Source organism: Pongo pygmaeus, chromosome 6 (assembly GCF_028885625.2).
Source record: "Pongo pygmaeus isolate AG05252 chromosome 6, NHGRI_mPonPyg2-v2.0_pri, whole genome shotgun sequence".
Classification (NCBI taxonomy): Eukaryota; Metazoa; Chordata; class Mammalia; order Primates; family Hominidae; genus Pongo; species Pongo pygmaeus.
The window spans coordinates 93,990,299-94,017,820 of NC_072379.2; the positions used below are offsets into that span (position 1 = coordinate 93,990,299).

The following is a 27,522-nucleotide window of genomic DNA, read 5'->3' on the forward strand; positions in this document are numbered from 1 at the left end:
TAAACCAATGACTTGGTTGCATTAAGGCATGAACACTAAATATTCAGCACCTTGCTTAAAAAGGGAAACCACAGAATATCATTTTTGAAATCAGGGTGAGGATTGTGAGTACTTCATAATTTTCCTGGTTCGGTAGGAAACATATTTATGTAGATTTCCCAGAATATTTTTAATTGTCCGCATTTATTGCAATATGAGATGAAGAAAGGTTATGCTAGGTACACATAATGCACCACAATCAAATCATGCAAATGAATGGCACACATCCTGATGAATCAGAGTGATAGTATAATATAAAAGAAAACATAAGCCTAAAAATAGATATCAAGCTTCTATGGTCCACACAGAATTTCAAAGTGAATTTTTTGAACTCCTTTAAATAAAAGAAAATCACAGCAGTCAGCTTTTGCTAATAGCATGGTCTATAGTGCCTATGTGTATAATCATTTTGAACATGTTTGAAGGTTTCAAGTAATTTGAAAGAAAAATGTTTATAGAATCTTGAACAATATTTCTAGAACTTCAAAACAAATAGTCAATCTGGAGGGGAAAGAGCAGTCAAATTGGGCACTTAACTGAAATGAGCATTTAAGTAAAATAGTTTGGGAGCCTTGTACAGAGAGTCTTCATTTAGTTTAATCATATAATTCAAGCCACTTTAAAAGTTGTTTTTCAGTTATCATAGGTTTAATGGTGATATAGTTCAATTAATATGAATATGCTTGCATACCAAAATAACTGGCTATATAATAATGGTAACTTTGTTGTGTTAGTTGAGTCAGTATTATTTCAAATCTCTAAAAAATATAAAAGCATTGATGTGGAAAGTTCAATTCTTTTTATTATGGCATATTCTAAATACTGAAGGTAAAAATGCCTCCCAAATGGACAGAACTGCCTATTCATCACTTAGAAAGACGAATGTTAAAAAATTCCAAGTCACAAATTCAACATTAGAAGGCTAATATTATAATTATAACATGGTTTATATTTTAGTTTTATTAGATAAGCCTCTTTGGAGAAGAGATGTCTAACCTCCTTTAGTGAATAGTGAAGTATTAGACACAATTATGGATGATCGGATTACAGCTGTAATAGCACAATGTTAAAAGAAAAAAAAAGGACTAAACATTATTGCCAGATAAGTGTGGAAAAGCTTAAATAGAGGAAGGGATAAAGTGAGTGACAGGAACAATCTCACGGATTACTGCTTTGGCAGGAAGATTCCAGTATTCAGCTAGCTTGCCAAATAAATTGACCAGAGAAAAAGAAAGTCAACAGATTAACTTCAGGAATTAAGCTTATTAATGGGTTTTCAGGCAGAAATGTATCCACCCATCATGATAGGAAAAGGTTTTCTTTGCTTTCCCAGCTGCTAGATTATGCACCAAAATATTTCTACATAAACTATCGATGGGATAGGAGCATTTTTTTTCTTCTTTTTACATGAATTCTCACTGACCTGAGTCAATGTTATATGCTACCCATTCATTTTGGACTGATGTATAGTTGAGCCAGAACAAGTTGTTTGATTTAATCATGAACTGAATATATTTGAATAGAGATTGTTCATGTTCACAAGTCTTCTCTCCTTTTCTCTTCGCTTACTTAGAGTAAAATTTAACTGCTCCATCCAGAATTTAAGAACATGAAAGGAGGTAATTGGAATTGGAGGTAAATCATATTCTTTTGTAGAAAGTATAATTATCGGAAGTTAGTTAAAAACACCTCAATTCTGTTTTAATTTTCATGCATGGAGCAGTTGTTTTGACAGATGGATGGACTTTATTTTTGTAACCGTCCAGGAAAAGTCTGCGTAACACAGTCTAATCAGTGCTTCATATCTGCAATGTTTGTTTTTGAATCACTGTGCTTTTGGCTCCTGTATCTTTTTCTAGGGGTAGACATTTTCTTCTAAATTTATTTCTCCAGGTAATATCTTTATACATAATTCCTCTATCCATTTGATCTGAAAAGACAAGAGGCCCTTAAAAAAATAAGGGTAAGTGGTTTGTCCCTAAGGGTGATGAATCATTACTCCTCAGGTGTGGCCTGGGATTTTACTGGTTTATAACTGCCCTTACTTTTATTTCTAGCTAACAATCTATAACACCGTTGCTCTGGAGAACATTTCAGTAAAATAAGAGGTCAATATGGTTGCCTGACTCTTGGGAAGCCAACTGCCAACTTGTTGCTAAACTTGTCTGTGTTCATCAACTTAAATTCCAAAAAGGATCAAGTTTTGAAAAATGAATTCATTTTGAACTGATTCCACTCTCTTTATTACATTGTAAATCCTCCAGTGCTGAGCAAAGCAGTGCAGTAGTTTAAGGCCAAAAAGTACATTACATTCTGAGTTTTAAGAATCGTCATGGTTCAAGAAAAGGTCAGAAACACTCTTCTTCTGTCTCCCTAGAGCAGAAATGTGTGAAGTGTGTTTCCTTTTTCTGCCACGCTTCCTTCTTTTTTAGAGGAATGTCCAAGCTGCTTCCAAATAAAATGAATATCCTGTTTTGGAACACTCGAAAACCTTGGCAGCAACAAGCTAGAGAATGAAGGCGAATGAATGACAGGATTGATACTCTTTTATGTAGGTTTTCTGTTAAGAACAAATCTTACTAACAATGTCAAGTTTTTGCTTCTTCTCTGTCCAGTTCTTTTAATGTACTTTCTTCCTCCATTGTTTTTGATGAGTCTCCTCTCAGCTATTTTTAACCAAATTTGAAAGTATTTCCTTCCATTCCTTTGTTTCATTTCAAGCTTCTTTATATCCTCTAAGCCCAAGAAATTTCTCTCCATTCTATTTGCATCAACTTTCACTTCCAAAATAATATTGAGCTTGCCCCCAGGGCATGGTAACAGTACAACCTGCTGCCAACTGGGAGAGTTCAGTGGGGAAATGAAGGGAATCATTCCAGGCCTTAGGCCAATAGGGTGGGTCTAGTTGCTTTGTAACACAGACAGATTCCCGTTATCAGCACTCTAGGTAGAACCCTTTGCCAGGTTTCACAGCTATGGTCTGTGACTGATTTTGTTCCAACAGCTCTGTAGGGGAATTGTTGTCATATTATAGTGGTTCCTCTTTAGTAGTTAATAGAGAACAAATTAAAATTATGATATTCAGTGGAGCCCAATTTCATAGTTAGCAAGAACCCTGAGAGTTTTTCAGTCATTAATTACAATCTGCTAGTTTCCTTGGAAGGACAGATGTAGTCACTATAAATTGCTAATCAGTTATTCAATCTATAAGAGATAAAGAGCCCACAAATTCTGTGACATTATGATTCACAACAGTTGCAGAGGTGACGTGAACCTTTGTTTTGTTCACAAGTCTTCTTACTGGTAAAATATGTTTTTCCTTTTTTATTATGGAGAAGTAAGTTCACTGTCATATTTCTAAGGAGGCACTTAGGTGATACTGATGGGACTAAAAAATTGGGGTTTGTGGAAAAAATTACATGCATATCTTTAAAGGCATGGCATGCAAACTGAAATCCTGTTCTTTTCTAGAATGAAAAAGACATCCATCTGGGTCTGCCACTATTATTTATTAGAATATCTGTTTGCTTACCAATATGTACACAGCCAATTTCTTGGTTTCAGCATATGGTGCTGGAACTGGTTATTTCTAATCTTGAATACTATAATATTGAGCCCACAATCAGAGATGATTATCTTTATATAAAAGCAGAGTATGTGGCCACCTACGTGTTTCAAAGTAAACATTTTCCTGAAAATGGCTTCTTTGCAAATGACTGAATTTTTTTTAAGACTACAAATAAATCCTTTGGGAAAGGCTCATGAATGCCTGGTTTGTAAATGAGTTTATCAGATGTTTCCCTTTCTACAACCTCTTTCCTCTGCCCAAGCCTTCATGTCCTATTCTCATGGGGAAGGAGGAGAGACTCTTACAGAATGGAGAGCTTGTTGCTAAGAGTAGTGGAAGTTGAGTTATATCTGTTTCATAGTTTTACCTAAGAGGTACCCTATTTAAAGTGAAACATGGATGAGATCCACATACCTTTTAAGCTAGGAAATTTTTCCTCATAACAACTTGCAAGATCAATTTATTTCAGAGAGTAATTTTATACATTGTAATGCCTTACCAGACAAAAGAAAGACTTAGGATCTGTGTAGCAAAACAGTGGAAGAAATCATGTTTATTTTAGTTACCCCCAAAGTACTCAGCATATGTTAGGAAAGCATGAGAGAGGAGTCATAACTAGAAATTTTCGCATTTTACTTTAAATAGGCCACATTCATTTTTAGGGCAATGTATTTTAGGGTCATCATCAGGTTTCATCCTAGAAAAATAAGTGACAATAGACAGCAATTATTTGAATTTAAATATCAATTAATCTGCTTAAATTTGGTTGCCTGATCCTTATCTTATGGGGGCAATGGAATTAAGATAAAAATAATCAGCTGCAAATATAGAATACAGATGTCATTTGGAAATGTACTCAAATAATTTTACCACCTCAGTTGTAAGCTCCAACTGACTACATAAAGCACTCTGAGCTTTCACTTGAAAAGTGGCAAGTCATAGAGAATGACTTTGGGAGTGTGACACACTTAGAAGTGCCAGGAACAACCCAGTCCTGTCATGTGTGCCTGCCTTGCTTGTACTGTTGTCCACGCTTGATCCTTAACTGCATTTATAGTTACACATTTGGTTCTTAATTCCAAATGTTTATAGAAAAAAGAAAGTAGATAAGAAAGTCTATAGCCTTTAACAAAATCATTTTGATTGCAGTTTTTATTATTTACCATGTGAATACTCATTTGGATATTTCCAAAATGGGTTACTAATAATGTTTAAACTTTATGTTTATTAGAGGGTCATATTATATTATATTTTTGTTTTCTTTTCCTAAAATAGAACTGATTTTTGCAAGTAAATTTTCACCATCATTTTGTTTGATTAATTCATTAGTTAATCAAGTAATTTGGTGCTCTCCTCATTTCTGGAAAAATCACCTGTGATTATTGATTGTCTAAATTTTTTTTCCACTTTTGTATAAATAAATTAAAAATATTTTTAATGGAAGACTGATGGAAGGGCATAAAATAATTGTTCTCACCAGAGTAAGAAACTCTATATTTTAATGCATATTATAATATAAGCAAAACAATAGAATAATAAATAAGTCCTTAAAATGTTGTGAAAAGGATGCCAAAAAAAAAAAAAAAGAAAACAAAAGATGAATCTGTTCCAGCATGCCTAGCACCCTAGAGGATACCTCAGTCATGCTGATTGCTGAAACTCTTTGGTTTTCCTTTTGTCTTGCAGAAAGAATGTGCTAATTTCATCAAGGTACTTAAGACATATAATCAGACTCACTTGTATGCCTGTGGAACGGGGGCTTTTCATCCAATTTGCACCTACATTGAAATTGGACATCATCCTGAGGTAAAACTGGCTTTTAAAAAAATTGTGTTTGTCCATGATCCCTTTCTATTCAAAATGCTTCATTACTAATTTCTTCAGTTCATTTTGCTTGTGGTTCACTATTCAGTGGGACCTACTTCAAATTCAGATGCTGTTATTAATTTTAATCTGTGAATGCAAAAAGAATGAGAACATCACTCAACAAAAACTAGGGAGCAGGAGGAAGGAAGGAAGCAAGCATTTGTTTTCACCCTGGATTACAGAGTCCAATCCATTTTGCATGTGCAGCAGATGTCAGCAGGCTGAATGTGTGGTGTTTTCTCCTTCATTTGTATATTGCCAGCCTTCTCCTCCATTTCCATCCTCAGCCAGAAGTGTCTGCCACCCAGTTGTTTTCTTCTGCCTAGGGATTAAGATAGGATGCCATACATTTGCACAATGATCTGATCTCAAGTTTGACTCACATTATTCACATTTGCATTCTTGCTTGGCTAAGCTTTGATTGTATATTTTTGGTTATTAATTTGGTGGTATGGAAAAGAAAAAAATAAGTTTTTTAAAAAAATCTGTCTATTCCTTGTAAAGATGTTTAGTGAGGAAATTATGTACATTTAAGTAAAAATCAAGATAAAAAGTTGCTAATGTTGAAAGCAGTTTGGTGAATTTGGCTTATCAATAGCCTTCAATTATAAACCTTCTTGTAATTTTTGGCAAAAAATTCTAAGAGGAACAAAAGTGTTCACGTGGTGAGAAAATCATTGGTGACAGAATTTTCTTCAAAACTGGAATTCAGAAATACTCAACAAATAAAGGACTTATTCTTGAAATATTTCTGATATCCTAAAGATAAAATAAAATTGACCTGGTAGTTACTTCTTTATGACTTAAAGTTTAGACTCTCTCCCTAAATTTCATAAAGTGTCCCAAAGTGATACAAATATGTCTTTCGATCCAAATAAATTAGAAATCAAAACAATTTGTGTTATAACTTCTTTGTGTAAGAAAGCACCTTAGAGATTATGCGGTTTCTAGACTAAACACAATTATTTTTTCTTCTTGATGAACCAGGGAAGACACATTCCCAAGATCTCACCAGTTGCCAGTGGCTTCTCATCATCCTATTTCCCCAACCACATCCTTCCTTCTTCTCTTTTTTATAAGTCCATATGTATAGTATTTATGCTGACAGACTGAAGAATTTTAAGTAAAAAGTAACTTTAGGACAGGCAATTCTAGTGAAGTTGCTTGTTTTACATTGATTAAATTAGGGATAAATTTATTCACATGGTCCTGGAGACCTTGTACACATAATTTGTTTTAGCACCTGATTTAGTCACTCTCTCTTTGCTGTCTTCTCAACCAATTCCTATTGTAATACATCAGTTGTCCTAAAACTTGGGCCCAAGGTGATTGTCTCACTTTTCTATATTCTGAAGGTAGCTCTAGAGAACTCCCGCTGCATGATATTGCACTTTTTACATGAGTCATGATATTGCACTTTTTCCATGCGTCAAGAATTATGCTCTACATGATTGGCAATGGAATCAGAAATGCTGACCTTTTTTTTTTTTTTTTTTTTTTTTTTGTGAGTATGGAGTCTCACTCTGTTGCCCAGGCTGGAGTGCAGTGGCACAATCTCGGCTCACTGCAACCTCTGCCTCCCAGGTTCAAGCAATTCTCCTGTCTCAACCTCCCAAGTAGCTGGGATTACAGGTGCAAGCCGACATCCCTGGCTAATTTTTTTTGTATTTTAGTAGAGACAGGGTTTCACCATGTTGCTCAGGCTGGGCTCGAACTCCTGAGCTCAGGTAATCTACACACCTCAGCCTCCCAAAGTGCTCGGATTACAGGTGTGAGCCACCACGCCCAGCAGGAATGCTGAACCTTTAGCACAAATTCGCAGAAAGGACCTGGACTTCGGTGTCACATCTAGCTTCAGATCTTGCTCTACAACTTACTAGCTGTGGAGCACTGGAAATATGATTTAACTTCTCTGAGACTCTGTCTCATAACATGCAACACAAACTAAAAACAATCTTTTGATTCTCAGTGTCTGTATATTTTAAATGCAAGGTTGACTTATTACCTCTAACTGCCTTCCACCGCTCCTAGCACAGTATGACCCATTGCCTTTCTTTTTTTTTTTTTTCCCCCTGTGGAAACTCAAGGAGTTTTAATCCCATCGTTGAAAGCATATCCTCTAGCCTCAGACTGCAGGACTTGCATTCAAACTCAGCTTGGTACTAGCTGCTTAATCTGGTGCAAATTATTTACCTCCTCTGTATCTAAGTTTCTAAGCTAGAAATTTGTAAGGAAAATGGTCTGTACCTCATACAGTTGTGAAAGTTAAACATTGTCTAATGGATAGTGGTGGCTGAAAAAAGCCAATTAATATTAGAAACTATAAATATTTTAAAATGCAAGTCTATACCTTGCATTTTGTATTTTTACATTTTGTATTTAATACAAAATATAAATCTGCATCACAGCCTAAAAGCTGTGTTGCCGTTTTGCTTGCTAGCAATTGTCACTTTGCCCTCTTAAATGTTTCTCACTTCATCAGAGATTGTAAATCATGGCACTGGGTTCTCATGGCTGCCGGGTGATTCTGCACCTCTCTTAACTTCCCCTTTTTAAATGTGAGGCTTACATGATGTTGATGGTCATTTAAATTAAAATGCCATATGCTATTCTTGCGTTTTTATCATTTTCCTGAAATGTTAATTTTTGAAGTTGAGATTTTGATAGAGTTAACAGTCTATTTCCTCTTCCACTCATCAACTACTCATTGCTGCTGTATGGGTGGGCAGCTGGGGAAATGAAGAGGTACAGGTTCTGGAGCCAGGCCATTCACCAGGATTTCCTCTACCCAAATAGCCAATATATAAAGCTTCCCGTCCGAGCATTCTGAGGTGGGAGATTGAAATGCAAGTATTTTCCTGAGACTCTGAAACTCACAGCCTTTGAGAGAGGTCCTCCTTCAGTAGCTCAGTGATTTTGATTTGCATGATAACTATAGATTGTGAAATACTGTTCCAGACTATTTAGGGGATCAGAAGTAAGATGATTATGCAATTATCTGGGGAATTTGAAGCAGTCTAGACAGTCAATCTATGAAATTCTGGAAAAGATATTATCAATATAGCTTGTCTAGACTACATCAAATTTAATTTTCGATGCTTAAGCTGCCTTAAGAGAGAATCTGCTTTAAATTCATCTATATTATACTTAAAACACTACCTTTGGATTTAAACTGTTATGCTGTTGGTGAAGTTGAAAAAAAGAAACAGTGTATACTTCATACTATTGGGAGAAGACAGTAATAGAAAGATCGGGAGAGTGAGAAATAAAATAGCAATCGAAACAGAGGCCAGAATTATTGGCTTAGAGTTCATAAACTCTCATAGAGTTTGAATATACCAACTTTTGTTCTCAAGGACAACTTTTCGGATAAAGGACCTATTTTTCTCCTAAATTCTAGTTTAGACATTGTGTGTGTACTTTGCTATTACCCGCCCCATGCAATGTGAAATAATGAAAGACGAATCTCCTTTTAAAATTTTGTCTAGACATATTACAAATAATTTTATCATAGAAAAAAAGACATCATTTGTTGCTTTTATTAAGACTTTCATGGGCATTTAAACATTCAGTTTTTTCTTTGCAGTGTTCTTCCTTTAAAACAACTTATCATCTTACATTCTGTTTTCAAGAATGTTGAAACTCCATTGTCAGAAAATGACATTATAGACTTATCATCATATAAGGCAGAATATCCCAGAAGTAAAACCCGTCACTTTGAAGGAAATCAGGGCTTACTTTCTTATTTAATAGCTTTGGATCTTATAGGAAGAAATTAATGGTTCCTTTAAAGTAATAATACAACCGTTTGCAAAATAACCTTCAGTTTCGTCTTCTAGTTACGAAAATAGACCTCTTTTACTCTTCGGGCATTTTAATAGCAATACAGTCATGCGTCGTTTAACAACAGAGATAGAATCTGAGAAATATGTCCTTAGGCTATTTTACTGTTGTGCAAAAATCATAGCGTGTACTTACACCAACCTAGATGGTATAGCCTACTATATACCTAGGCTATATGGTGGAGCCTATTGCTTCTAAGGCTATAAACCTGTACAGCATGTTACTGTACTGAATATTGTAAGTAATGTGTAGCATAATAATAAGTATTTGTTCATCTAAACATATGTAAACAGAGACAAGGCTTTCCAATGGCTATGAGGTCACTATGCAGTAAGAATTTTTTAGATCCATTATAATCCTAGGGGCCTACCATCCTACATGCCGTTCATCATTAACCAAAATGTTATGTGTCACCTGACTGTATTTACACTCCTGAATAGCATATTCCAAAATCTCCTTTAGCTGTATCATGAATGCCTCCTGACCACACACAGTATGTCATTGATTGCTGTCTTAAACAGATTTTCTCTTTCCTGTGGTACATTTGGGAATTGGTAGACCTATTAATTAACTCCAGTTCTGTGAGATATGTGTCAATCAATTCTTGGGTATCTTCCAATAACACTTGACACTGCAAAAAACTGCCAGTGAGGTCACATACGTCATACACATGTGTGTGTTTATATAAAATGCTTGCAGAGTTCATGGAAAAAATGATTTAGAGTTAGAGTACAGATGAGTTTGGAGTTTAAGCTCTCAGCATCCATGCCATTGAAATGAAAAGCGTGAGTCATCCTTGAGAGGCAGGATATTCCCAAATGGCTTATAGTATATGGTATTTCCCCTTCAAATTTACATCTGTTAATAAAACAAAGTATGAATTTAGGAGAAGTACAGATTTTCGAAGACGTCTCAGGATGTTTTCTCAAATTCCAAATGGGTCTTTTCTACTTACTGGCAGGAAATCTAAAAAAAAAAAAAAAAAAAAAAAAAAAAGGCAGGCCCAGATGAGAGCTGACTTGTATTAACTCCATAAATACTCTCATAATGTTGTGATTGAGATTTATGATAGAACCAAAGGGACATTAAGAAATGCAATGAGGCTTAATGGCTATCTCTAAGGTCATTTCCACAATGACAACCAATATATCTATATATGAAATAAAATGTTTTGTCTGGTTCTTCCCTTCCACTAGAAATAGGAGTGTGCTCTGATGCAAAACTTTGAATCAATCCTCTTAGTAACAGTGCCCCAGGCCAAAATGTTATTTAAGTACTAGGTAATGCTCTGTCGACTGATTTATACATCTAATCTAACCCATTCTAGTTGAGTTACTTCTTTCAATTTATTATACTATTTAGTCCAATGAAGAGCAAGTTTATTTCTACGAATTGGTACTGGAGCTGAGAAATTCAGATATCTTGGGAAAACAATAAGGAGTTGCTTTTGGGTAGGTGGATTGTCTTTCTGAGATCTTACACTGGAGTCTGTATTTATTTTGTAGCATGCTAGCCTCAGTGAGAAAAGTCGAGATTCATTGGCAACTCAACTGTTCGTTGTCTCCATCAGATGCAGCGTATCCCTCATTTGCACTAAGGACCCGAGCCAAATGTGATTAGAGTTAAGTCCATAGTGGTTTCTAGGTTTTTCTTTCCTAATCTTTCAATACTTGAATCACGTTGGAAGATAGACTTGTACAAGTTACTATGCTTAATAAAGTACCATCATTTATATTCAAAATTAAATTTTAAAATGATCTGCTCTTTGTACTTGAGGAGAAGCTTTGCAGTTAATAAATTCTGAGATAACAACTCACTAGTGTATTTTTGCTTGGACTGTTAAAGTTCTAAATTCTAAATATTATCAGTAAGACTATTTCTCAAAATTAATAGAACTAGTGCTTAAGTGAGGGAGTAAAGTGACCTAAGTCATAATTTGAAACAATAAAAAAATTTCAAAATGCTAAAAAAAAGATACCAAAATCCAAATGAACATCCTTCACACCCTTAATTAAAACATTTCAATTGAGCATTTTATATTTTGACTTGATTTCCCTGAATATTTGATATATAAACACAATAGTTATGAGATTAACATTCATTTATCCTGTACCTCTTGTATGTTCAATTGTAAAGTTTTTTACTGATAATACTTGACAGCTTTTTTTCCCCTAAAAACAGTGACAGATAGAAATGGAAATGTTAGCATTAAATTCTTACCTTCAAGGATATTTAGTTTTATGTTTTAGCACATATAGCATACCTATTGCCAGGTAAAGTATTTGGACAAATTTAAACAGTTTTTATAAGGCCATATTGGTACAATAATGCCATTCCCAATCACCTATTAAAATAATATATTATCTATAGTACTTTATTTTTTAGTATATGCGCTGCCAAAGTGAGCACTGTAGTATCTGATTTTTGAATGACTTCTTTATTCACCAGAAATCAATGCAGATAAGGACTACATCGTATACAGTTAATACTAACCATAAACATGTTTTCCTATTCCTTGTAGACTAATACCTAGTTTGGATCAAAGCTCTTACATTTACTGGGGTGAGACAGTCACTGGAGTTATTTATCTCCTACTTACTCTTTCTCATATATGGGTCCTCTTTTGATTGATTCCCTTACACATATTTCCCATATAATCTACTTTAAGAGGAAATTTCTATTCATAAAAGCTTCCATTTATTTGTTATAAATATTAAATTTACAAAAACATGAAGAATAACACTAAATCCCATTGCCTGTCCACCTGTTTGGTATTTTTTCATCTTCCCTTTCATTCTCCAGGCTTCATGATCCTTCTTTTACCTCTCGACTCTAGTTCTATGTTTTATTTTTATTTTCATTTTTTACCTCTTTGTCTCCTTATATAAATAATTTCATTTTAAAACCAAAGTTTAATAGTGGAAACACAACTTGAATCTGCAGATGAGAAAGAAGGAGTAAGTTTGTTATTTTTTTAAAATATAAGAAAAATAGCATAACAAACTTAGACTGAATTTCCTGAAATCAGAATACCTTCATCTCCTCTTGCAATGTGTTTCTAATAAATGGACATCAGTAAGCTATCTCTCAGTCTTGTTTTTAACTGTGATAATTTATTCTGGTAATAATGTGAAAAAATGATATAAGCACATTCTAATTATTTGGATGGCTATCCCACAGTCATAATTTTTTTTAATTTAAAATTTTAGTGCCCTCATTTGCTTGAAGCTTATGATTATTTAAATGCCAAAAATGCTCCTTTAATTGTATTGGGCTAATGAGAAAGAAACAAAGCCTGACTCGATATGCAAATGCTATATTCTGCCAACTAAGGGCCAAAGTAAGGCCAGAGTGCACGGTATGAAGGAAGATTTTGCTGTGGTTGAAATAGAGAAAAATGGTGAGAGAATTAAATCATCCCAGAGCACATGAAAGTATACTTGCCAACCGCAAAGACCGTAGCTTCTGGGTCCTAGGACTATGTTCACACTGCAAAATTGTATTTACTTTTCAGTATACATAGCAATGTCATTGTCATGTTGCATTGCTATAACTAATTTTAATTGGATTTCTTTTCCAATTTTGTTGGTACTTAATTTTAAATATAAAGAGCATATACTTAGTTACTGTCAAAAAAAAAAACCCCATACAATATGTGGTAACTCTGACAGCATGCTAGAAGACACCTTACAAGTGTTTTTAAAAAGGTAGTGTAAAAGGCCGGGCACAGTGACTCACATCTGTAATCCCAGCACTTTGGGAGGCTGAGGTGGGCGGATCATTTGAGGTCAGGAGTTCGAAACCAGCCTGGCCAACATGGTGAAACCCCATCTCTACTAAAAATACAAAAAATAGCCAGGTGTGGTGGCGGGCATCTGTAATCCCAGCTACTCTGGTGGCTGAGGCAGGAGAATTGCTTGAACCCAGGAGGCAGAGGTTGCAGTGAGCCAAGATCACACCACTGGGCAACAAGAGTGAGACTCTGTTAAAAAAAAAAAAAAAAAAAAAAAGAGAGAGAGAGAGATAATGCAATCTCCTTCTCTGTGTTCACACCAGAGGATACTCTCCTTGCCCTAATTTTATAGCCCTGGTCTATGGGTCCCGATGGCTCTCTGCTGCTCCAGACTTAGCATATTTGGTCTGCATAGCTTTAATACTGCTCTTTTCCTTACTGGATTAATGTCTCATCCAGTTAGTACTTGTAGATCATTGTCTTCCACAGCCAAAGCCAGATAGCTTGTGGTTTAAAAAAAATGACTAAAACTCATATTTCATAATAGAAACATTAACATGATTTGTAAAAAATAAGTCAAGAAACTCTCTTAAGGCAGATAAGTAGAAAAGCACACTTTAATAGTCACACTTTTATCCTAAATTAGCATCTTGAAATAAGTCATATGAGTTGATATCACTAACACAAATTCACTCAGTTTATTGGTGATAGGGCTTAAACTAGCACCCTTGTTTAAAACTTCATTTTTGTAATTTCCATTAGAGTCTATCAAAGTTAGGGTTTTCTAGAACACCTCTGTTCAAAGGCAGTATAATGCTAGCTGCATATGTAATTTTAGTTTTTCTAGTAGCTATATTAGAAGGAATAAAGATAACCACAGGTGAAATCATTTTTATTTATTTTAACTAAATATATCCAAAATATTATTTAAATATGTAATCAATATAAAATTATTAATAACATTGACATTATTTTTGTACTGCCTTTGAAATTTAGAGTTTTTATGAGACTTACAGCTCAACTAAATTTAGACTAGCCTCATTTCACGTGTTCAATAGCTTCATTTGGCTAGTAGCTGCCGTATAGGACAGCTCAGTCCTACAAGGTAAAGCAAAGATAGAATGCAGAATGACAGGTGATCATCATACCTACATGAGCATTTGTGTAAAAATTAATATCTGATAGTTGAAATCCAATATTGTTGCTTATGATAATATTATTTAAACTGTTTTACATTTACCCCCTTAAAAACCTCGTTGTCACCAAAACTGAATGAAATCTAGCAGTTAGAACTAACTGGAGTATAACCCAGCAAACCTGACATGTTGCACAATTCAACTTCAAGAGAGTGGGAGGAGAAAACCATTGTGTTATAGTTGCACAGTGGTTTTAACATAATGATAAATTTTCAGATCATTTTATGGTGAAAGCTTCAAATATTGCATAATGTCAGTTGACATTCACCAGTATACAAATATGTAGAAAGAGTCCTTATTTCCAAGAGAAGATAAAATAAATAACTATCACTCTGGAATAGTGAAAAGGAGGATAATGATGTCATAGCTTTGTTTGTATCCAAAGTCATGGAACCCCTCTTGTTATCCATGACATTTCATGAAAGCTTTTTATATGGAAAGGACCTAACCTTATGGATCTAACAATCTTGCTGTAAAAGCATACACATGCAATTGTAACAAGCCAGAAGATATATCATAATCTAAATTGCTAAGATGTGTTTGTACTGATATAAATGCAATTGCAGTGTAAAGAAAAAAAATGACATCATAGGGTACCATGGGGAAGCAGTCTGATTAGTCAGCTGTATCCTTGTGTTCAATCTCAGCATTGCACCATGATTCTCCTACAGGATGAGAGCTGGGGAAGTAGAAATAGCAGGGACATGGATGAGAATCAGCATGAGGTAATGAGAACAGCACTGAGGTGAAAAAGAAAAGCGTCATAAGCAAACCTTCTGCAATAAAGGTTTTATTAGATATATCTGAGAGAGTACTAGAAAATAATGGAGGCTTAACATTCATATCTATGTTTCTTCAGATTTGAGGCTACAATACTGCTCAACTGCAATTAACAATGCCCAGATGACCTTGGAAGCAATTTGTATTCACATGAGTGATTCAGTAGTGATAAGAATGGCTTTAATAAAAACCTAGGAATAATTTTTCTTAATTTTCTAATATTAATTGTAAGGAATACAAACACAAATATCATCCCTCAAAGGGCTCACATAGAAACAAAAATCTAACTTCAGTGTTGGTAAAGACATCTGCAATAATACAAATCATACTTCCAATAACTAATATTGATTGAATGGTGAATATATGTCCTGTACTTTAAAAGTATTACTTTACTTAATTATCACAAAATCTGATGAGGTAGCTACTCTCAGTATCATCATTTTACTAATGAGAAAAATAAAGTTTTTCATGATTGTTTTGTAATAGACCCGAGGCAAACATGCTATTCAGTAGTTCATGTCTGAATCCAGAACCTGCACCTTTAAAAGGAAATTCCAGCACCATACAATAGGAGAAGAAAAGTAAAATGATTAGTTCTGGTTTAGAGGATTATGTCGGAGCGATTTTTTTCTCCTGGATTTACACTTCAGAAATACTAGTGCACACCTCGTTTGGACAAAGTGATGAGTGTAAATAAGGGAACACTTGATGAGGTAAACAAAGGCCATCTTATTCGAACTGGAATTTGGAAATGGATGAGATATTGATAGATTTGGAAGATAGACAGGCTATGGAAACAGTGAATGGAAGGAGAAAAACATAAATGATTATAGTCCAACAGGGAAATGGCAAATAGCCCGGTGTGCATAGAGTTTACTGCTTTTCAAAAAAAGGAGATGAGAAAGTTAAGATCAAATTCAGTTTAGGGAAGCTAGTCAAGAACCATGCAAGTTTTCAGCCAGACAAAACCACTATTGCCATGATTCACTTTGAAACATATTTCTGGCATAAATATGGGAGAAAAATTAATAGACATATACATAACATCCTATTTTGAGGCTATAGCAAAAGTTCAGTAGTGACATGATAAGAACCTATTCTGATATTGAGTGAAAGATGCTGCGTAAAATTACAATTCTCAAATGAAAACATCAAGATATCTAAATAATAGCCAGACCTCATAAGCCATTAGGTGAAATATAACTGAGATGATGACACTGTTTAAACTCCTTATTAAAAAAAGGGTTTACAATTCTTTTGTGAATTAGTCAAACCTGTTTTATAGCATATTGTGGTTCATGCACATTTAATTTTAACTCCTGAGCTTACAAATCAGCTGCGTTAAGCTGCATTTATGTTGTGCATAAAACATTAAGCTACTATAGGCAAAGTTATGTGAATTTTGCATTGATAGCATATCACAAAGAAGAATTTCTCCATACTCGTAAATAAAGAAAACACTATTTTGGGGAATGTATATGTGAAAGTAATTCAAATGCACTTTTCTTTAAAAAAAAATTCAAAAAAAAAAAAAGCAACTAAACAGAAACAAGATTTAATATATCACTTAGAAACAGTAAATTTTAACATCAAGAATCACTAAGCCATGCTTTATTTATACTTCTTTACTACTTTATAGCTTATAATAATTACGTGAATTTTTAATGAAAATGCAATTCCTAATTAATCTCTGGTTATTCTATCCAATTTATCTTCTGCTATAACTATTGCCCATGATTGTTGTTATTACTTTTATTACTATTAGAGGCTAATATTGTTGGCATGGTTGATAGCTTTATCAAAATTATATAATTTGATTTTAATAATTCTGTGAAAGAAGCATTATCTCTGTTTCTCAGTTGAGGAAACTAAGGCTCAGGGAGGTTCAACATGTTACATAACATCACACAGCCAGTAAATCATCTGTCCTCATACCCATCATAACAAACGACCTTTCTAATGGCATCAATATTATACCCCATTGACATTATGCTACGTGATTTGCTAATTAATACTTAGTTCTAAACACTCAAAACTTTGAATTTCAAGTTAAATCCATTACAACTTGCATTATCAAGAATCTTCTTGAAAGTAGCATTAAATTCTTCATGCTGAAATAGTGTATGTCACCTTGGTAAAATTCCTTGGCAGTGGCAAACTCACAGAGTCCTTTAAAAGATTATGGTAATAACATAAACTGGGAGTTGTGTTTTAATAAAACTAGTGCTAGGATACCCCACAAAACAGTTATTCTGTTACTACTAATTCTCTCTGTAGAAATTCTAGGGATTCAGCAAAGATAAATAAAACCCACCTACTCTTACTTCTACCTGGACAAGAAGAAGAGCAGTAACATGTTTTACAATCAAAGAAAAATATAACTATATTTTTTGCCAAAAGGAAAAAGTTAGGATTTGTAGCATTAATACAAATATTTTGAAATAGAGTACTTAAAATAAAAATAAAAATAAATGTTTTCCAACTCTCATTCAAAGTAAGTTTAGCAATGAAGCATGTCCTTTTACTTTTTCCTAATATTTTGATCATGTAATATTTCAAATACACAGAAAAGTATGAATACCAGTATATTATCAACCAATTATACTCTAAGAATTGGCAAATACTTAATTTTATATAGCATAAATTATTATTAAATATCAGAAGATGGTCATACTCTTTATTCTATTATTTCTAATGTAAATGGACCTTTTCAAGCTATCCCTAGCTGTAAGAATATTGAAATATTACATTTTTTTCCAAAGGCTACGTTTTACTCTAATTTTGTACTTATGAATCTTTGGAAATTCCAGCAGGAACAAATGTATTTGGGGAAATATATCTTTATGTGAAGGTTCATCCTTTAATCATTGCGTTAAAAAATCGAATGCCATAGGTATTCAACTTTCATTGAATGCAATTATTTTTATCCTTGCATATTTTACTATTATTCTTTAGTAATTTAAAATCTATTTCTGTAAAAATGATAGAATATTTGGTAATACTACCCAAATACAGCTTTAAGATTTATAGGTAAAAAATAATATTATTTCAAATTATCAGAAATCAAACCACATCCATTGACTACTTTCCATTTTTATTTTATCTTTATTTTCCAGTCTGCCATTTTAATTCCATTGTGTGTCTTTGGTCCCTGAAAGCAATCCCAGGAATTGCTGAGCGGTTAAAAAGCGAGTCTAATGGGATCTAAAATCAATTCGCAAGTCTGCCACTGATTCATTGTGTGCCTTTTGCTGCCACTGAAATGACATTAAACCAGTCTCTTAAACCAGCATTTTTATACCCCTGTATTTTTGTTGTAATTAAAAAATACTTACCTATTCACTATGCATGTACACTAAAGAACACAGATTACTGATTAATAAATATTAGACTACTTTCTGTTTCAATCAGTTACCTCACTTGAGATTAGCACAAAGCTTTATACAAATGCTTGAAAGTCTGTATTTTTCTTGTGTTGCAAATGCGGTTTTGTATACGTGCCAGGGTTCAAGATCCTTTTAAGTGCTTTTCTCCTGGCAAATTTGTCTTCTTCTGATTTATCTTTTGTTGGCATTTAATAACTGTCTTACCTCTTATTTAAATTGCTTCACCTGGAACAGATGGATGCTTGGCGTCCCGCATTTACTTGCCCTTTGCTGGCCTCAATCTTGGGGACAATTGTAACCTTTGCCCTTAAGAATCCTTATTCTTGTCATGCTAGATAGCATTCCTAGGTACTACCTTGACACCAGATCAAACTTTACTAACTGCAATATGGAAACATTTTAAAATTCATGTTAAAATTGCACAGTATCTTAGACATATGTAAACATATTTTATTTTCTAGAAATATATAATAATTTATCTAACAGAAGAATGGGAAAAATGTGACTGGTAAGCAAAATACCTCAATTTTTATCATATGAAAATCCAGAAAAATAGAAGTGACTTGTGTACCTGCTTTATAAGGTGCATCAGAGGCAATCAGTAATTTCCTGTCTGTGAATTAAAATCAACTTGAGGTGAAATGAAAAGACAAAATGAAATGATGTGTTTGACGCATAAATGACAAAAAATTTTATCCTATTCACTTTTCTACCTTGTATTTAGAGAAGTCTAAAAAATTTAATAATATCCTAAGACAAAAATGAAGTTATTTTCAACTAATGCTTCTAAGAAAATAATTTTCGTCTGGAATATTTTAGTGCAAAAAATTCATTTGGAAATTTTTATATACTCATAACTACTTATGCTTAATGCTATACTGAACAGAAAGCTCAACAATATATGGTATTTTACTTTGAGAAAAACACATGTCCAAAGAAAAGCTGTGGCCAAAATTTCCATAAAATTCTTGCTAAAAAATATGTTTATAAAATACTATAGCTTTCAGTTACTGTACAGCTTCTCTAGTTCCTATCCTTCACTTTATAATATAGAAAATTTAAACTCAAATTAGTTAAAAAGTATCTTTAAATCTCTTGGCTACTTAGTGGTAAGAGCTGAAGTTAAGCTCAATTCTCTTGACAGCTAATTCAGAGTCTTTTCCATTATGTTACATTGCCTTCACTCTCACTGCCAAATGTTTAAAAGGGAATGAAAGCCACAATTTTCCATGTACCTCAAGATGTTTATAACTTTTTGTATTCAAAAATTAAAATAAATTGAATGCTTATTAGTAACATTCAATAATTATTGTTAAAATATGATTGTCTTTTACCTCTTCATGCATAAATTATCTGATTATAAACTATATTATGTAATTTCAGGGAAAATGTTTATGATATCTTTTATAAAAATAGTATTACTTATTGAAAATGCATCAACTGCCTCATCAAAGTAGACAAAATTTGAATATTGTTTCACTACTTTAGGAACTTTTATTCTCATAAAAGTAGTTGGATTTAACATGATTTCTATCAGTTGAAGCAGTCAACACATATCAAATATTATCAAATAAAATAATTGGAAACATCAGAGAAGCAACTTGAACACAGTAATCATGCAAAATTTCACACACAAACTTCTGCATTCAGTGGACAAGAATGACTAAATGCTTTGATCTCCCCTGGATAACATGAAAGAGGAAAAGAAAAAAAAAGCAACATCTGTTAGAATAAAGGTTTAGTGAACAGAATGGAGACTAGTTGACATAAGACACAGGGCATGAAAAAAAAAGATAACATGCATAAGCCAAGTTATTTATAGCCTCAGACCTTACTAGTCCAAAGAGATAAAGTCTGACATAGAAAAAAATATTGAAATAAATGCAGTTAGATTTATGTTTAAAGTAGGTAAAAATCCAGAAGGGAGTTTCCTACAAATGTTTTCAATGGGAATATATATATATATATATATATATATATATATATATAATATATATATATAAAATATATATATATAAAATATATATACATATAATGCAATATATAAATGCATTATATAAATATAATGCTATATATATGCTATATAATAATGGTATGTAATAATATATATAAACATATATTTATATAATGTAATATATAAATGCACTATATACATATAATGCTATATATAGCAATATATAGAGAGATATATGCAATATGTATACTATATATAATATGCAATATATATAATGCAATATGTAGAGAGAGACACAGTATATTTACTTATGTAAATTATAAATAAATTATCTGTATACAGTATATATTGTGTGTGTGTGTGTGTGTGTGTGTATGTTTACTCATTGTGCGTGACAATATCTTAGACAAAACTATGAAGGTGTTATATAAACAATATAATTAATGGTATACTGCTTGGATATATATCTGTAAATGTAGGCTTCTATCAGTTTTCCACTTAAGGAAATAAATGTCTGCTGTGGGAAAGGTGATTCCTTTGAAGTGGGTCAGTTCTATATACAGATGTATTTACCTGGGCATTGTCCATCTCTCAACTACAGCAAATACTCAAAGCAAAAATATTTCAATGGGCAATTAATAAATTTGATGTACTTTCAGATTTGTGAGTTTTTGTGTTGCAAAGTGTGTTTTAGTTGTTAGCGGTGGTGGTTTTTTTTATTTTAGAATTGGTGTCATATTATGATGTTAGAAACATAGATTCCACTATCACGTAACATAGTATTTTCTAAGATTTTGAATGCCATAGCTGCAGTTCCCAATCTATATCTAGCAGATGACATGCACATATGTGACATTCTTTCATAAGAACACCCATCGTTATATGCATATGAATGCTCTAGAATACAAGTAGATATAATAATGCCAGCAGAGCCTTAACCTTGAATTGGCCTTAATTTCTTTAAAATAATAAGGTAAAAAGAAAGCTATTGAAAATATATGTACTTTAAGTTCAGGAAAGCAGAACCTGTTTAAGATCAGTGAAAGTATAACATGGGTAAAAAAAAAGGCAAAAACTTAAGATCTTAGATGTAGGGAGAAAGTAATTTAAAAATATAGAAAGAAGGACGTTTGCCTCAAAGATGGTGCCTGTATGTAATGAACTAAGTGGACTTTTCTCCTGGGCAGCAGACCAGAAGTGTAAACGTCACCAAGGCATATGGTTCCTTTTCGTGAAATAACAATCTTAATTGAAATCCCACTCTCTCCACCTCTCCCCTCGCTGGCCTGACTTACCCTATCCAGTCAGACTTCCACATCAAAGCCAGAACAAACTTCATAAAAGGCAAATGGTAGCCTGGTAGCCTCTGTTTACAGACATTCCTTTGCCTACCTTTTTTCCTAGCAATTGTAGATATTGGCCTTTTGTTCCTGGTGCCTCCCACCTTGGCATCCTTTCTTTCTTTTTTTTTTTTTTTTTTAAGTTCTAGGATGCATGTGCAGGTTTGTTACATGGTAAACATGTGCCATGGTGGTTTGCTGCACCTATCACCTAACTATTAAGCCCAGCATGCATTCGCTATTTTTCCTGATCTTTCCTTCCAACTCCCCAAAGGCACCAATGTGTGTTGTTCCCTTCCCTGTGTCCATGTATTCTCATTGTTCAGCTCCCACTTATAAATGAGAACATGCAGTGTATGGTTTTCTGTTCCTGTGTTAGTTTGCTGATGATTATGGCTTCCAGCTCCAGTCATGTCCCTGCAAAGAACATGATCTCATTCCTTTTTATGGCTGCATAGTATTTTATAATGTATATATATACTACATTGTATGTCTTGTTCTTTCAGTTCCTTTTCATTCCTCATCTCTCTTCTCTTAGGATATTGCATTTATTGTTTTTGTTGCGTGGCTAGATCTTCTCTTGGATATTTGCTTTAATAAATCCATCTCATCCTTCTGATCTCAATTCATGCATTACTTCTTCAGAACAAGTTCCACTGACTTGTATTGTAGTCTGCCATTATATATGCTCTCATGGCAACACAGGAAAAAGTCAGATGAGTAAATAAATACACATATTGTGGTAAGTGCTGTATTAGTACTTAGAGGCTTTGTGTGAAGTAGGATATATATCTGCATGTAGGAGTCACATCACATAAACTCTCTGAACTCTTGAAGACCATTTCTTCATCTCTCAAATGTTAGTTATTTTTGTGTTTATCTTGTGCAAAAAGTTACATGGTGCAAATTAGAATTAGAATATGAAATAAATGTCCCCAGCCAGTTTGAATTCTTAGATAAATAACACCAAAGGAGTCTCTCAAAAATAAAACGTAGTATCTCCATATTTCAATAAGAGTCATTTTCTATATTTGACATATATCAAATATATGTCAGGAATAATCTATATTGATTAACAAATATTATCCTGTAATTTTAACACATTTGATTTTTTTTTTGGTTGGTATTATACAATTGTCTTATCCCTTGTATACACATGACCTAACAGAAAATAAATTTAAATGAATTCTTCATAATAACATTTACACAGAAGTGCAAGTAAAAGTTATTTTCTGTTACAGTCCTTGTGTAGTAACTTAGCAAAGAAATAGTTGGAGGTTATGCACATCCACAATTAAAGGAGGGAAGAAGGAGGCATGCAGGGAAGGAAGAAGTAAGAAATATACCTCAAGATCTATTTTGGTAAAACCAGTCTGGCTAATACTGGAATTTGTTAGATAATAATATCTGTTAACTTTTATTTCATGCCCTTTGCTTAAAATAGAATAGAAATTCTTTGCCTGCAAACTTCAATATTCTGAATTAGGTATGACACAAAAATTTTGTGGAGATCTTTTCACTCATTTATCACATTGAAAAAAATAGCATGTTTATGTTAAAGTTTACATTTTATTCCTGGAAACTGACACACAGGAAGCAATAAATATGAAAAGTGTTGTGAGGTTCAGCGGCAGCTTTCTTCCCCGCACTGTAAGGAAGTGGGAGTTTTAAAGTGAGAGTGCAAAGGACACAAGTAGAAACAAAGGCAGTCATATGTACACGCGGACATTCAAAAGATTATCACTGAAAGTGGCACTACAAGAAAACTATGCTCCACTGTTTGAGTTTCAAATTAAAGCTCTCTGAGGATAATGGTAAATTTTATTTGGGTAAAAAAATTGCCTTTTATCTTCCTCCATCAAGATTTCAGTTGGCAGGAGATGACACAACCTGCTTAACAATCAGGTATTTCAAAGGTTGAGAAGGTTTAGAGGGAGCATTTAAAAAAATGCCTTTTAAAAAATCTATGTGAACAGCACGTATTCATTTGGCACATGTATAACATTAATTCATGAATACTCCAGAGTATTCTGATACTCTGATACTAATAGAGTATTCTTAGGCTACTCTGCCTAGAATTCAGAATTTAGTGTAGTATGTAGACTTATATAAAAATACAACCTGCATATCTATTAGGAAAAAAATATAACATTTTAATATTATGGAATTTCATTTGTTCATAACTTACTGATTTAGATTCTAAATAAAGCATCTCAGAATTCTATGCTTTGCAGGTTAGAAAAAGAACATTATCATCAAAATGGCTCTATTTAAACTCTTCACTCATGGTTATTAATACATCATTAAGTTTCTGGATATTCATCTTGAGAAAAGTATGAAGATATTCTCTAAAAATTGGAGCCAAATTAAATCAGTTTTCTCTAATTCTGATTGAATTTTTAGAAACCACTTTGGATTATCCACAGTGTTAGACTGAAGTTTAATTATATTGTTTTACCTCAAAGGAATACTGTGATCAAATGTAGATAACCTAGTAAAGCACTCAGCTGAATAGCTTCTGATTGTGACAGTAAATATTTATCATTCTAAATCTCCACCCACATTCTTAACCCAGCATGCCCTGATAAGGTGTGTGCTATTTTAGTTTGGCTTTTACTCTTTATGTTAGATGTGAAATATAAAATATTTTGTGTGAAAGAATATTCTTTATATTAACCTACACAATTTCCTTCCTTCTTTCCTTCCTTCCTTCCTTCCTTCCTTCCTCTTTCTCTCTCTTTCCCTTCCTTCCTTCCTTCCTCTTTCTCTCTCTTTCCCTTCCTTCCTTCCTTCCTCTTTCTCTCTCTTTCCCTTCCTTCCTTCCTCTTTCTCTCTCTTTCCCTTCCTTCCTTCCTTCCTTCCTTTCTCTCTCTCATGATCTCAGCTCACTGCAAACTCCGCGTCCCGGGTTCAAGTGATTCTCTGGCCTCAGCCTCCTGAGTAGCTGGGATTACAAGCATGAGCCACCATGCCCGGGTAATTTTTGTATTTTTAGCAGAGATGGAATTTCACCATGTTGGCTAGGCTGGTCTCGAACTCCTGGCCTCAAGAGATCCACCTGCCTCGGCCTCTCAAAGTGCTAGGATTACAGGCGTGAGCCACCACGCTCGGCCAACCTACACAATTTTCTACAGTGTAGTATCTGGAATATTTTACATACTTGATAATATTTATTAATTTCAATAAATAAATATAGATACCAATGTCAACATAATTATGACTTTAAAATTATCAATATTAAATAATATTCTTGTTTTTTAAAGAAAGAAAATTGCTTATTTAAAAGCATACATTTGGTTCCCCTTTTATTTAGTTTCATTTCTTCCACACATAAGCTTTAATGCTTGTTTGCATTATTTGTTTAACGTGGGTCTTGTGTTTCTTTTTTTTGCATTTAGGCTGACTCTTTCCTCCTTGCAGAGAGAACATGCTATTCCCATGTAGTAGGCTATTCTTGCACAGTTTTAGACAAATCATCTGCAAACATTGTATTGCCTGTCCATTATTTTAGGATCAATACGTAAAGAAGTTTCAGAAATAGAAAGGAGGGAGTGTATCTAGCAGTCATTAGTTCTCTCATTGACAATTTCTCATCTTTTTATTAAATACACATGCTGATCTTTCCTATGTAATATTAAAACTCACCTAGTACCTAAACCCACATAGTTTTACTTAAAAGTTCTTACCAACTTCTTTCCGAATCAAACTTTAAATCTGGGGACTGCAAAAAATTACTCCTCCACTGCAACATAAAAAATGAAAACTATCTTGTATAATATTTTGTCTTATTTTGTTACTCAGAGAATATATGGGATTAAACTTCAAAACCTTTAAAATTTTCATGAGCATAATTTTTCAAATTTATTTTCTACAACAAAATAATCTAACTTCAAATCATCCATCATATAATAATAGTATTTTAAAATATATTTTTCTAAGAATGAATTCTGTAAATGTCCTACTTTAGTCTCTATATAGTTATTAAATGTATCAAGTTTACAAATCAATATTGCATCTTCAGCACAGTTCATAACCTTTAAAATTTAGTCTGATAGCACAAAAGTCTTCCTTTTCAGTTAATAAATCTAGGTATATAAAGTGATACACAGTACATGCCTATAAGTTGTTTATCTGTGTACATATATTTACCAAATGTGTCCTTTAGAATTGTACAATTATAAAAAAGCAATCAATTTATAAAAGAAGCCCTATAATGATTTACTATCCAAATACTAATGATTGCTTTGAAGGAATGACTATATTTTTTAATAGATGTTTAGACAATTTGCAATTATAGCATAAGTTTATGTAATTTAGATGTGTATGATTTCAGTCAAATAACTGAAGGCTACAGACTGTTATATGGTTGACTCCAAACCCATAATTACATTAAAATCAATAATTTTTAACACTCCTTGTTTTTTAATCTATGAAATAACATTTACCATACGGTATTTATCCATATGGTAATAATTGACAAATTTTGTAGATTGTTACCTATGTAGTTGAAAATTCTTACTCTTGTTGACATATTTGCATTTGCATAGGACTTCATTCATTTTAAAAATGGCAAAATTAGTACCAGTTATACTAGTTGCATTGTATGTGCGTATACAACAGCATATATTCTCCTGCAAACAGACTACTAAACAGAACGGTTATGACTAAACTAAGTGAGATTTTGAGATTTCTATTCTTCTTTAAAGGGAAGTATTTTGCACTACTCCTCTGACAATATGCTGCAAAGTAGTGCTCAAGATGAGTGTTTACATATACGTTTTCACCAAGTGGCATTCTTCTTCCTAACAGCTCTAAATTGACTCATTATTGTGTCTTAGGAGAATTATTACTTCAATGCCTTTTTTTTTTTACTCTTACTGTAAGCTCTAAAAAGTTAAGAAAATAACTTTGCTTTTTTGAACAAATAAAACCCCCTCCCTCACTGTTTAAAATCCTGAAAAAAAAAACATTAACATGAAAGAACATTCTGAGCAACAAGGGAGTCTTCTCACTCACAAAGGAATACTTTCATGTATTAATCATTGCTGCAAGTAACTTAAACATCAACTAGATCAAATTGCACCCTATGCATTTTTAAATTCTCCAACTACTATTTTATATTCTTGTAGTTTTAATGTTAGGCAGGAAGGTGGAAAAATAAATAGAATCATGCATTTCATATTGTTTTCTGAATATGTCAAATTTTATTGTCAAATGTTAATTAATGATTCTATCATATTTAAATAGATGTCAAAAATGTGTTCCCAATCAACCAGCATATAGACACACACATAATACCATTTTTACAATATTATGATAATGATAAATAAAATTGATTTAAGACAGGAAACTTCCCCTTAAGTAACTTTTAGAATTTACTTACAGACATAAAGCTAGCATAGTTGTCAAGCATACTTTCTTTTTTTTTTTTTGGAAATGGAATCTCGCTGTGTAGCCCAGGCTGGAGTGCAATGGTGCGATCTTGGTTCACTGCAACCTCTGCCTCTCGGGTTCAAGCGATTCTCCCGCCTCAGCTTCCCGGGTAGTTGGGACTACCGAGTAGTTGGGCACCCGTCACCATGCCCAGCTAATTTTTGTATTTTTAGTAGAGAAGGGGTTTCACCATGTTAGCCAGGATGGCCTCGATCTCCCGACCTTGTGATCTGCCCGCCTCGGCCTCCCAAAGTGCTGGGATTACAGGCATGAGCCACAGCACCTGGCTAGCATACTTTTAATAAACACTTTTTTGTTCTCATTTTGTGATGACAACATGTGGATTTATAATGAAAAGATAAATTTAACATGTTTCCCTCCCTC

General features: G+C 33.4%; 1 protein-coding gene across 10 annotated transcripts in view; it reads left to right on the forward strand.

Moving 5' to 3' along the window:
• SEMA3A (semaphorin 3A) overlaps nucleotides 1–27,522 on the forward strand; it is a 515,603-nt gene that overhangs the window by 377,797 nt on the left and 110,284 nt on the right. For all 10 annotated transcript variants that reach the window (XM_063667662.1, XM_063667661.1, XM_054495890.2 and 7 more), the window contains one exon: nucleotides 5,294–5,413. In XM_063667662.1, coding sequence (XP_063523732.1) covers nucleotides 5,294–5,413 — 120 coding nt within the window. The remainder of the gene's footprint in view (nucleotides 1–5,293; nucleotides 5,414–27,522) is intronic.